Source organism: Pseudophryne corroboree, chromosome 5 (genome assembly GCF_028390025.1).
Source record: "Pseudophryne corroboree isolate aPseCor3 chromosome 5, aPseCor3.hap2, whole genome shotgun sequence".
Taxonomy (NCBI): domain Eukaryota; kingdom Metazoa; phylum Chordata; class Amphibia; order Anura; family Myobatrachidae; genus Pseudophryne; species Pseudophryne corroboree.
Window position 1 is genome coordinate 634,500,280 of NC_086448.1, and position 12,955 is coordinate 634,513,234.

The following is a 12,955-nucleotide window of genomic DNA, read 5'->3' on the forward strand; positions in this document are numbered from 1 at the left end:
ATCCTATTGATATGGACATAAATGTAGTTATTAATACTGTATGTGAGCACATGCTGTTTACAGCGGAACTGATTTATTGAGTGTGGCAAAATGCCTTTATTATTATCCATTGCTGCACTTTGGTGGTCAGCCCAGTGCATGTCACTACATGTCACGGTGGACATGTGCGCGGAGTGGACACGCAGGTGTATGTTTCACTGCCCGGGGAAAACGTACCCAAGTAATGATTTGTTGGCAAAGTTAAGGTGTACACACTGGCCGATATATCAGCCGCTCTATTGAACGGCCGATATATCGCAGGTCCGTCAGCTAGTGTGTACGAGTGATATGTCTGTGAACGCTGACATATTGCGTCGACCCTGCAGCACAGCCGACGATCAATATATCTAACGACATATTGGCACATCGTGCTGTGTGTACGGGCGGTCAGCTGACCGCCCATACACTTGTTGCAGAGGCCGCCATTGATTGACAGCACAACTGGGCGAGCGCATGTAAATGCCCGCCCAGTTTGTGACGGCAGTCTGGACGGATCGGGCAGTGTTTATGCACAACACACTGCCCGTCCGTCTTTAGATATATCTGAAGATCAGTTGATCTGCAGATATATCTACAAGTGTGTACCCAGCATTAGTGAGAAAGGTAGATGATTGGCCTGGCCAGCTGGCCCAGAGTGGTGGTATAAATAGATAAATATTTCCATTGTGTGAGATTTAGTGGGTGATTGGAGCGATCACTGTTGGGTCAGTTGATATATACAGTAGGTTTCAAAAGGTTAGGCCCAGATTTATCAAGCCCCGGAGAGTGATAAATAGCTCAGTGATAAAGTACCAACCAATCAGCCCCTAACTGTCATTTTGTAAACCCAGCCTGTAACATGACAGTTAGGAGCTGATTGGACGGTACTTTATCACCGTACTATTTATCTTTCTCTAAGGCTTGGTAAATGGGGGCCTAGTTATGAAAAATGCCTCCTGGATGTTCCCCATTTTCCCACTCTCTATCTCACTGCTAACGAACAGAGTAACCACAAAACACTGGCGTCTATTTACTAAGCTTTGAATGGAGATAAGGTGGACGGAGATAAAGTTCCAGTCAATCAGCTTGTAATTGTCATTTTTCAAACACAGCCTGTGACATGGCAGTTAGGAGCTGATTGGCTGGTACTTTATCTCTGTCCACTTTACTTCCATCCAAGGCTTAGTAAATAGACCCCACTGTTACTAAGGAGCAGCTGCATTACAGTTACTGACAGCTCTGACCCCTCCCACCAGGCTCTGTGATGTCCAGCTGCAGTACTTCCTAGCAGGATTTGCTTGGGGGTCTGGTCAGTAAATGTGTGCATGCCGGGATTATGATTTCGCATATGCTCACAAAACAACAAGCCGACTTTTAAGGACTGCATCGGCCGATGCCCCCATAAGCCAGGTAGGGCTAGCGTGATAACAGGGTAGTCGCTTCCCATTGGAAGTGCTTTCTGCTATCGCAGTCTTATCATCTAATATCTTCATTGATATTGGACATTCTTATAGTTGTTTATGTATTGCCAAACATTGGGAGAACATATACCACACAGACAAGGGCCTGGTTCCCTGTTTAGCATTGAACCTACTGCATGAACCCAGTGCTATGCTGCAGCAATACTAAACACTGTGCCACTGTGCTGGGTACCCTACTTTGCACAATGTGTGGCATTTGTTGATTGGATTGTTATCAGACACGTTAATAAATGTATCCAGAAGATGACCAACAATTGACCACTATTAGAGCTGTAGTGGTCATTCTCAGCCATTCAGCCATAGTACCAGCCCACTGATGCAGACGGGTCAAGCTGAATGGCCTGTGTGAGTAACTTCTGGGACTCATCCAGACTGCCTGTATTGCGGTGTGGACAACTTTGATGCTGTTGCTTGGCGCTCGGCTGGAATGACAGGATTGCGTGTGGCCACCTTACTCATATGTCAGCAGTGTTTATTACCGGGATCCCGACGAGCGGTACACTAACCGCATACCATTTGGCTTGTTGGGGTTGACTGCAGATTGAAAATAACACTTCTTAGACCACAAAAGTTGAAAGTTTATTACCGCTATGAATTGTGTCTGTGTTTTCCAGTATTACTACAGTATTAAAGACATCAGCATTGGAGGTCGGTGTGTGTGCCATGGGCATGCTGATGTTTGCATTGCAAACAGTGCTGGCAACCAGAACCTGTGAGTAATCACTTATTTTACAACATCTAGTGAAATTGTATTTATTATAGTAGATCATAGTGCCCTGGGAAAAGCAACAATTTTCTTCTTATTATTGTAATTTGATGTTTCATGTATGAGGTAGCACAGCTATTAGCCAAAAGTGGATTCATTGACAGATAACAATATATGTAACACCACCTAATAGGGGCAATAGTCGGAAGCGTCTACATACTGAAGCAAGCTCACCGTATAATCCCTGCTGATGGATGTTTCTCTTCTACTTTTCACATTTTTGGTCTCACCCGCCCCCCAAAATACTGTGAAAAAATATTAATTACCCAGACATACAAAACCAAAAAAGTGTAAAAGTTGTTCAAGTTGTAGAAACATTTGGTTAGAAGAACTCACACTTTTATAATTGAATCTTCATTTACTAAAATGAAATGTACCTGGTGAGAGGTGGGTAACGGGCACCATGAACAAAGGTGACTTTTCCTCCTTTTCATTTATTACCTCACCATAATATATGAGCATAAGATTATTTTTCATCCACATGGAAATGTTTCACTCTATACTGTAATATACTTTGTTTAATCTGTTACTGGAGTTTATTAGCCAGACTCTGAGTTGGGAGTAAAGCCTACAGGACAATGTAACTTTGCACCTGGACAAACCATGGAGCAGATTCAGATATTTACACAACCCTGATAGTTTGCATACATCTCCGATGTTTTCAGATCTGTGTAGGATCGCCAGTGTAGATCTCTCTCTGCGATGGCGGTTGCAGTTCCCCTAAGCTGCAGTATGGTTGACATGCAGCTTCATTGGCCCTGGCTGCTTGAAAACATCTCCTATCCTAAATATCCTCAGGGTTACTCAGATGACGGATGGTCGCACAGAGTGATCTTCAGACACAGCAGCGGACCCCTGAAGCCGGCAGGAGATGTCTATTTATACAAGACGCCTCCTGCTGCATTAGCATATGTTAGCACAGCTGCTGCATACAAAGGTGCTGCAGCTGTGCTACTGTATCCATCTCTGAATCAGACTCCATGTTGCAATGAAGGGGGTGAAAGTACATTTGTGTTTTTTTTTGCATGCAGGGTGAATACTGGCTGCTTTTGCATGTAGCCACAAATGCTTGACAATCTTATTTTTACAATGCAATTTAGATTTGAGCTGGGATACTCCCTTCCCAAATCCCTCTGCACATTTTACCCCCCCTGCAGTGCAACATGGTTATAAATAAATTGAGTGCTGATTGTCTTAAAAAAAAATGGCTAAATCCAACATGTTGGAAATCCTCGATACCCAAAAAGATCGGAATCAGCGATTCTGGGATTTTTGACATGTTGTATTTTGAGTTTGATGATCAGCCATCAGGAAATCGAGGATTCACCCAACTGATGTATGAACCACTTTACTTGCTTATTTTTTTTGCTTTACTCCCAAGTGTGTGTGTGTGTTTTATTTTTTATTCTATTTCCGGTTGCTTCTAATGACTGTGTTAAGGTGCGTACACACGGTACGTTGTGTACCCACCGATGCGTCAGACACTCCTTGACCTGACATATCAGGTGGCCATACACATGAGGTGATCCGGTGCAGTATCGCCCGCTATGCCGACCCCCCCATGCATAGCGCTGCATGTGATCGGCAGCCGCTTCCCCTGATCTTTTGAACATGCATTAAGATCAGGGGAAGCGGAAGACGACCGCACGGGAGCGTGCCATGCACGATATCGTGCATACATATGGAACAATTGGATGTCTGATTGATTGGGAACGCTGCGGGAACGCCACGATCGTTGGACAAAACGTTGCGTGTGTATGCACCTTTAAGCTTACGGTACACATAGGTTGCTGGTCTCAGTGGTTTAGGTGTTTTATGCCGGGGAGCTTCTGGATGCATGGAGGCTACAGTAAACATGTAGCTTTTGTGCCTGTGTGTGAAAATACCTTCCCTGTTCTAAAGTAGTGGAGGTAGGTGATAGGCTCAAAGGCAGCCCCCTGATCACTTGTTTCTGCTTTTTAACTCCATGCACTACATAGTGTCGGCAAATAGCCTGTGCCCTGTGACAGTCCCCACTACCCAAGTCTCAAAAGCAGTAGTCTACTTTAACTCCATGGTTTATAGTCATTTTGAGGTCTAGTGGCCTTTTGGGTCCATGCTGTTTCAGAAAGGTTTCATATTGTTTGGGTTAATATATTGTTCTTTACATTTCATCGTTAAGGTATAGATGTCAGTGCCGACATAACACATGTGGGGAAATCTGTGACCGCTGCTGTCCGGGTTATAATCAGAAACCTTGGCAACCAGCAAGTATTGACACAGCCAATCAATGCGAACGTGAGTATTAAATATTAATCTAGAATTGTATGGCATCTTTAGCTGTAAAGATTTAGTTGTAAGCATAATTTATAAAGTTTAGGAAAGTAATGCCCCTATTGTAAATGTAAGAATGTTAGAAATCACTAGGAAGTTATGTGACCATATAAAACTACAAAGTCAATTCTCAATTGTGATCTTCCCCTTCCTCTTCAAGCTTACCATGCTGTGAGGCAGCTATACTCCCATTGGTCAATATGCAACCTACAAACCCCGCAGTCAGCTGCTTAGCATCTTAATTCACAGACACCATAATTGTACAGATGCACACATTCTCTCCCTGTGCACTGTAGAACCAGCATGCCGCATTCCGATCTGCCACATTACTGTAGAATCATAAAGAGACCACAGACTGCATTGGAGGTGATATCATATCCAAGCGCTGGTTAGCCGGCTATCCATGGGGTTTGAATGGGAGCCAGGTTGGATGACCCGGGTTACCTGTCCGCACTTCCAGGTGTTCAACTTCCGTGTTCAACCCTGCAAGTTACTCACGTCGAAATGCCGTGGCACTGTACCAGGGTGGTTTTTCAAAGACCCGTTCACTCTGAGCCATGACCTGGGTCAACCCGACAATAACCCGAGTCAAAATCTCGGTGTGAAAACGTTGACTGATTGAAGCCTTGCCTTCAAATATCTGTCTGGGTGTTTCTGTACTGACAAAACATCACATATTCTGATAACAAATGTTTCCTTAAGGTACCTCACTGGGATAGCTATCATGTGTATATTATGTTAGCTGCAGTATAGTGCTGAATTATCTTGGACATGCAAGCAAATGTTCCAGATGCTTTTTGCACAGTTCGGTTAAATATCATTTTTTAACTGCACATGTTTACATTAAGTACAGATTTCTGGGCCTTGGTAGAAGTATGCTTGAGCAAGTTATCAAATTTTAAATTCCATTCTGTATAGGTAGATAACCAGTTTAAAATAAGAATTTACTTACCGATAATTCTATTTCTCGTAGTCCGTAGTGGATGCTGGGGACTCCGTCAGGACCATGGGGAATAGCGGGCTCCGCAGGAGACAGGGCACATCTAAAAAAGCTTTTAGGTCACATGGTGTGTACTGGCTCCTCCCCCTATGACCCTCCTCCAAGCCTCAGTTAGGTACTGTGCCCGGACGAGCGTACACAACAAGGAAGGATCTTGAATCCCGGGTAAGACTCATACCAGCCACACCAATCACACCGTACAACTTGTGATCTGAACCCAGTTAACAGTATGATAACAAAACGAAGTAGCCTCCGAAAAGATGGCTCACAACAATAGTAATAACCCGATTTTTGTAACAATAACTATGTACAAGCATTGCAGACAATCCGCACTTGGGATGGGCGCCCAGCATCCACTACGGACTACGAGAAATAGAATTATCGGTAAGTAAATTCTTATTTTCTCTAACGTCCTAGTGGATGCTGGGGACTCCGTCAGGACCATGGGGATTATACCAAAGCTCCCAAACGGGCGGGAGAGTGCGGATGACTCTGCAGCACCGAATGAGAGAACTCCAGGTCCTCCTTAGCCAGAGTATCAAAATTTGTAAAATTTTACAAACGTGTTCTCCCCTGACCACGTAGCTGCTCGGCAAAGTTGTAATGCCGAGACTCCTCGGGCAGCCGCCCAGGATGAGCCCACCTTCCTTGTGGAATGGGCATCTACATATTTCGTCTGTGGCAGGCCTGCCACAGAATGTGCAAGCTGAATTGTACTACAAATCCAGCGTGCAATAGACTGCTTAGAAGCATGAGCACCCAGCTTGTTGGGTGTATACAGTATAAACAGCAAGTCAGACTTTCTGACTCCAGCCGTCCTAACTATATATATATATATATATATATATATATTTTTAGGGCCCTGACCACGTCTAGTAACTTGGAGTCCTCCAAGTCCCTAGTAGCCGCAGGCACCACAAGAGGTTGTTTCAGGTGAAAACGCTGACACCCCTTTATGAAGAAACTGGAGACGAGTCCCAGTTCTGTCCTGTTCAAATGGAAAATTTTAATATGGGCTTTTGTAAGACAAAGCCGCCCATTCTGACAATCGCCTGGCCGAGGCCAGGGCTAACAACATGGTCACTTCCCATGTGAGATATTTGTCAACAGCATGGTCACTTTCCATGTGAGATATTTCAAATCCACAGATTTGAGCGGTTCAAACCAAAATGATTTTAAGAAATCCCAACACTATGTTGAGATCTCACGGTGCCCCTAGGGGCACAAAAAAGCTGTATATGCAATACATCCTTTACAATCTGGACTTCAGGAACTGAAGTCAATTCTTTCTGGAAGAAAATCTACAGGGCCGAAATTTAAATGTTAATGAACCCCAATTTGAGGTCCAAAACACTCCTGTTTTCAGGAAGTGTAGAAATCGACCTAGTTGAATTTCCGTCGTGGAGCCTTCCTGGCCTCACCCACGCAACATATTTTCACCACATGTGGTGATGACGTTGTGCGGTCACCTCCTTCCTGGCTTTGACCAGGGTAGGTATGACCTCTTATGGAATGCCTTTTCCCCTCAGGATCCGGCATTCAACCGCCATGCCGTCAAACGCAGCCGCGGTAAGTCTTGGAATAGACATGGTACTTGCTGAATCAAGTCCCTTCTTAGCTCCCCAGGCCCTTAGTCCTCTGTGAGCATTTCTTGAAGTTCCGGGTACCAAGTCCCTCTTGGCCAATCCGGAGCCACTAGTATAGTTCATACTCCTCTATGTCTTATAATTCTCAATACCCTGGTTATGAGAAACAGAGGAGGGAACACATACACTGACTGGTACACCCACGGTGTTACCAGAACATCCACAGCTATCGCCTGAAGGTCTCATGACCTGGCGGAATACCTGTCCCGTTTTTTGTTCGGGCGGGACGCCATCATGTCCACCTTTGGTCTTTGCCAACGGTCCACAATCATGTTGAAAAACTTCCCTATGAAGTTTCCACTCTCCCGGGTGGAGGTCATGCCTGCTGAGGAAGTCTGCTTCCCAGTCGTCCACTCCCGGAAAGAACACTGCTGACAGTGCTATCACATGATTTTCCGCCTAGCGAAAAATCCTTGCAGTTTTCACTGCCCTCCTGCTTCTTGTGCCGCCCTTCTGTTTACGTGGGCGACTGCCGTGATGTTATCCCACTGGATCAATACCGGCTGACCTTGAAGCAGAGGTCTAGCTAAGTTTAGAGCATTATAAATTTGCTCTAAGCTTATTTATGCGGAGAGAATTCTCCAGACTTAATCACACTTCCCTGGAAATTTTTTCCCTGTGTGACTGTTCCCCAGCCTCTCAGGCTGGCCTCCGTGGTCACCGGCATCCAATCCTGAATGCCGAATCTGCGGCCCTCTAGAAGATGAGCACTCTGTAATCACCACAGGAGAGACACCCTTTCCCTTGGATATAGGGTTATCCGCTGATGCATCTGAGGATGCGATCCGGACCATTTGTCCAGCAGATCCCACTGAAGAGTTCTTGCGGGAAATCTGCCGAATGGAATTGCTTCGTAATAAGCCACCATTTTTACCAGGACTCTTGTGCAATGATGCACTGACACTTTTCCTGGTTTTAGGAGGATCCCGATTAGCTCGGATAACTCCCTGGTTTTCTCCACTGGGAGAAACACGTTTTTCTGGACTGTGTCCAGAATCTTCCCTAGGAACAGTAGACGTGTCGTCGGAAAAAGCTGCGATTTTGGAATATTTAGAATCCACTCGTGCTGTCGTAGAACTACTTAAGATAGTGCTACTCCGACCTCCAACTGTTCTCTGGACCTTGCCCTTATCAGGAAAGCGTCCATGTTTCTTTTAAGAAAAATCATCATTCCGGCCATTACCTTGGTAAAGACCCGGGGCGCCGTGGACAATCCAAACGGCAGCGTCTGAACTGATAGTGACAGTTCTGTACCAGGAACCTGAAGTACCCTTGGTGAGAAGGGCAAATTTGGACCTGTAGGTAAACGTCCCTGATATCCAGTGACATCATATCGTCCCCTTCTTCCTGGTTCGCTATCACTGCTCCGAGTGACTCCATCTTGATTTGAACGCTTGTATGTAAGTGTTCAAATATTTCAGATCTCACCGAGCCGGTTGGCTTCAGTACCACAATATAGTGTGGAATACTACCCCCTTCCTTGTTGTAAGAAGGGTACTTTGATTATCACCTGCTGGGAATACAGCCTGTGAATTGTGTGAGGGGGAGACGTCTCGAATTTCCAATGTACACCTGGGATATTACATGTAGGATCCCGGAGTTCCCTTGCGAGTGTTGCTGAAACTCTTGAGATGACCCCCTACCGCACCTGAGTCCGCTTGTACGGCCCCAGCGTTATGCTGCGGACTTGGCAGAAGCCGTGAGGAGCTTCTGTTCCTGGGAATGAGCTGCTTGCTGCAGTCTTCTTCCCTTTCCTCTCCCCCTGGGCAGATATGACTGGCCTTCGCCCGCCTGCCCGTATGGGGACGAAAGGACTGAGACTGAAAAGACTGTGTCCTTTTCTGCCAATATGTGACTCGGGGTAACAAAAGGTGGATTTTTCAGCTGTTGCCATGGCCACCAGGTCCAATGGACCGCCCCTTTATACGGCAATACTTCCATATGCCGTCTGGAATCTGCCTCACCTGACCACTGTCGTGTCTTCGTCTGGCAGATATGTACATCACATTTACTCTTGATGCCAGAATGCAAATATGCCTCTGCGCATCACACATATATAGAAATGCATCCTTAAAATGCTCTATAGACAATAAAATCCTGTCCCTGTCAAGGGTATCAAAATTTTCAGTCAGGAAATCCGACCAAGCCCCCTCAGCGCTGCACATCCAGGCTGAGGCGATTGCTGGTCGTAGTATAACACCAGTATGTGTGTATATACTGTTATGATATTTTCCAGCTTCCTATCAGCTGGCTCCTTGAGGGCGGCCGTATCTGGAAACGGTAACGCCATGTTTTTTATAAGCGTGTGAGCGCCTTGTCCACCCTAAGGTGTGTTTTCCAACTCGCCCTTACTACTGGCGGGAAAAAGGGTATACCGCCCATAACTTTCTGTCGGAGGAACCCCACGTATCATCACACACTTCATTTAATTTATCTGATTCAGGCAAAACTACAAGTAGTTTATTCCCACCCTACAAAATACCCTTATTTGTGGTACTTGTGGTATCAGAAATACGTAACACCTCCTTCATTGCCCTTAACATGTAACTTGTGGCCCTAAAGGAAAAATACGTTTGTTTCTTCACCGTCGACACTGGGGTCAGTGTCCGTGTCAGTGTCTGTCGACCGACTGAGGTAAATGGGCGTTTTTACAAGCCCCTGACGGTGTCTGAGACGCCTGGACCGATACTAATTTGTCCGCCGGCTGTCTCATGTCGTCAACCGGCTTGCAGCGTGTTGACATTATCACGTAATTCCATAAGTAAGCCATCCATTCTGGTGTCGACTCCCTAGAGAGTGACATCACCATTACAGGCAATTTTCTCCGTCTCCTCACCAACATTTTCCTCATACATGTCGACACACACGTACCGACCTACAGCACACACATACAGGGAATGCTCTGATAGAGGACAGGACCCACTAGCCCTTTGGGGAGACAGAGGGAGAGTTTGCCAGCACACACCAAAAGCGCCATAATGTATATAACAACCCTAGAAGGTGTTGTTTCTATATATGGGCTCTTAATATATAATTATATCGCCAATTTATGCCCCCCTTCTCTTTAACCCTGTTTCTGTAGTGCAGGGGAGAGTGGGAGCCTTCCTCACCAGCGGAGCTGGTCAGGAAAATGGCGCTGAGTGCTGAGGAGAATAAGCTCCGCCCCTTTCACGGCGGGCTTTTCTCCCGGTTATTAGGAAAACTGGCCTGGGTTAAATACATACATATAGCCTTAATGGCTATATGTGATGTATTTATTTGCCTCTAAGGTAATCTATATTGCTGCCCAGGGCGCCCCCAGCAGCGCCCTGCACCCTCCGTGACCGAGATCAGTGAGCCGTGTAGCAACAATGGCGCACAGCTGCAGTGCTGTGCGCTACCTTCATGAAGACTGAGGAGTCTTCTGCCGCCTGTTTCCGGACCTCCGTTCTGCCGTTCTTCAGCGTCTGTAAGGGGGATCGGCGGCGCGGCTCCGGGACGAACCCCAGGCTGACCTGTGTTCCGACTCCCTCTGGAGCTCAGTGTCCAGTAGCCTAAGACTTCAATCCTCCTGCACGCAGGTGAGTTGCAAGTCTCTCCCCTAAGTCCCTCGTTGCAGTGATCCTGTCGCCAGCAGGAATCACTGATTAGAAACCTAAAAAAAAACTTTTCTAAACAGCTCTTTAAGAGAGCCACCTAGATTGCACCCTCTCGGACGGGCACAAAAACCTAACTGAGGCTTGGAGGAGGGTCATAGGGGGAGGAGCCAGTACACACCATGTGACCTAAAAGCTTTTTTAGATGTGTCCTGTCTCCTGCGGAGCCCGCTATTCCCCATGGTCCTGACGGAGTCCCCAGCATCCACTAGGACGTTAGAGAAATGATAATAGTTGGCAATATCCTCATCAATACAGAACCCACCATGAGAGAGAGAGAGAGAGAGAGAGAGAGAGAGAGACCAGCAGCAATCTCCTCTCTCTTCCTGCCAATGTGCGCTGGCCCTGCCTGAAACTTCAAACAGGAAATTTTAAAATAAGCTATAGCCCAAGGTGGTTATACAAATGTAAGGCATTCCCCTAGTAAAACAAAGCAACTCTGTGAAACCAATAAACATAATAATTCAAATGGGGCAAAATGAGGTGCAGTAAGTTTGGAAGCACTGTCTGTTTATACGTTTCTCTCATTGCATTTAAAAAGCACAAACTTAAATGCGCAGTGCCAGAATTCTTAGGTAAATATCCATTAATCCTTTATTCTGGGGTTGAACCTGCTTAATGATCTCCTTGGCAGTGGTATAAATGATTTCAAGCAGCAAATTAGTATTTCTCTAACGTCCTAGAGGATGCTGGGACTCCGTAAGGACCATGGGGATAGACGGGCTCCGCAGGAGACATGGGCACTTTAAGAAAGACTTTGGATCTGGGTGTGCACTGGCTCCTCCCTCTATGCCCCTCCTCCAGACCTCAGTTTGATACTGTGCCCAGTGGAGACTGGGTGCTTTCAGGGAGCTCTCCTGAGTTTCCTGTAAAAGAAAGTATTTTAGTTAGGTTTTTTATTTTCAGGGAGCCTGCTGGCAACAGACTCCCTGCATCGAGGGACTGAGGAGAGAAAACAGACCCACTTCTCTGAGTTTCAGGGCTCTGTTTCTTAGGCTACTGGACACCATTAGCTCCAGAGGGATCGGTACGCAGGTCTCACCCTCGCCGTCCGTCCCAGAGCCGCGCCGCCGTCCTCCTCGCAGAGCCGGAAGAAAGAAGCCGGGTGAGTATGTGAGGAAAAGACTTCAGAGGCGGCAGAAGACATGATCTTCATAAGAGGTAACGCACAGCAGTTAAGCGGTGCGCCATTGCTCCCATTCACCTCACACACTTCGGTCACTGTAAGGGTGCAGGGCGCAGGGGGGGCGCCCTGGGCAGCAATAAACACCTCAGGTGGCAAATACACATATATACATGTACTGTATATGTATAAAAAGGCACTGTACATGTATAAAAAGAGCCCCCGCCATGTTATTAGTAAATTTGAGCGGGACAGAAGCCCGCCGCCGAGGGGGCGGGGCTTCTCCCTCAGCACTCACCAGCGCCATTTTTTCTCCACAGCACCGCTGAGAGGAAGCTCCCCGGACTCTCCCCTGCTTGACACACGGTGAAAGAGGGTTTTAAAGTAGAGGGGGGGGGGGGGGGCACATAATTGGCGCATATACATTATACATAAGCGCTACTGGGTAAACATTCTGTGTTTTTTCCTGGGTCATATAGCGCTGGGGTGTGTGCTGGCATACTCTCTCTCTGTCTCTCCAAAGGGCCTGGTGGGGAACCTGTCTTCAGAAAAGAGCTTCCCTGTGTGTGTGTGGTGTGTCGGTACACGTGTGTCGACATGTCTGAGGTTGAAGGCTCACCTAAGGAGCAGGGGGAGTGTATGAATATTAGGTCTCCGTCGGCAGCACTGACACCTGACTGGATGTATATGTGGAATGTTTTAAGTGCTAATGTTAATTTATTGCACAAAAGATTAGACAAAGCTGAAGCTAGGGTACAGTCAGGGAGTCAACCCATGTCTGTCCCTATGTCGCCGGGACCTTCGGGGTCTCAGAAGCGCCCACTATCCCAAATAGTTGACACAGATACCGACACGGATTCAGACTCCAGTGTCGACTACGATGATGCAAAATTGCAGCCAAGGGAGGCTAAATGTATTCGATATATGATTACCGCAATTAAAGATGTTTTGCATATCACTGAGGAACCCCCTG

General features: G+C 46.5%; 1 protein-coding gene across 2 annotated transcripts in view; it reads left to right on the forward strand.

The window, feature by feature from the left end:
- Window positions 1-12,955, forward strand: part of LAMA3 (laminin subunit alpha 3) — a 477,258-nt gene that overhangs the window by 64,697 nt on the left and 399,606 nt on the right. For both annotated transcript variants that reach the window (XM_063923602.1, XM_063923601.1), the window contains exons 6-7: window positions 2,114-2,211; window positions 4,427-4,542. In XM_063923602.1, coding sequence (XP_063779672.1) covers window positions 2,114-2,211; window positions 4,427-4,542 — 214 coding nt within the window. The remainder of the gene's footprint in view (window positions 1-2,113; window positions 2,212-4,426; window positions 4,543-12,955) is intronic.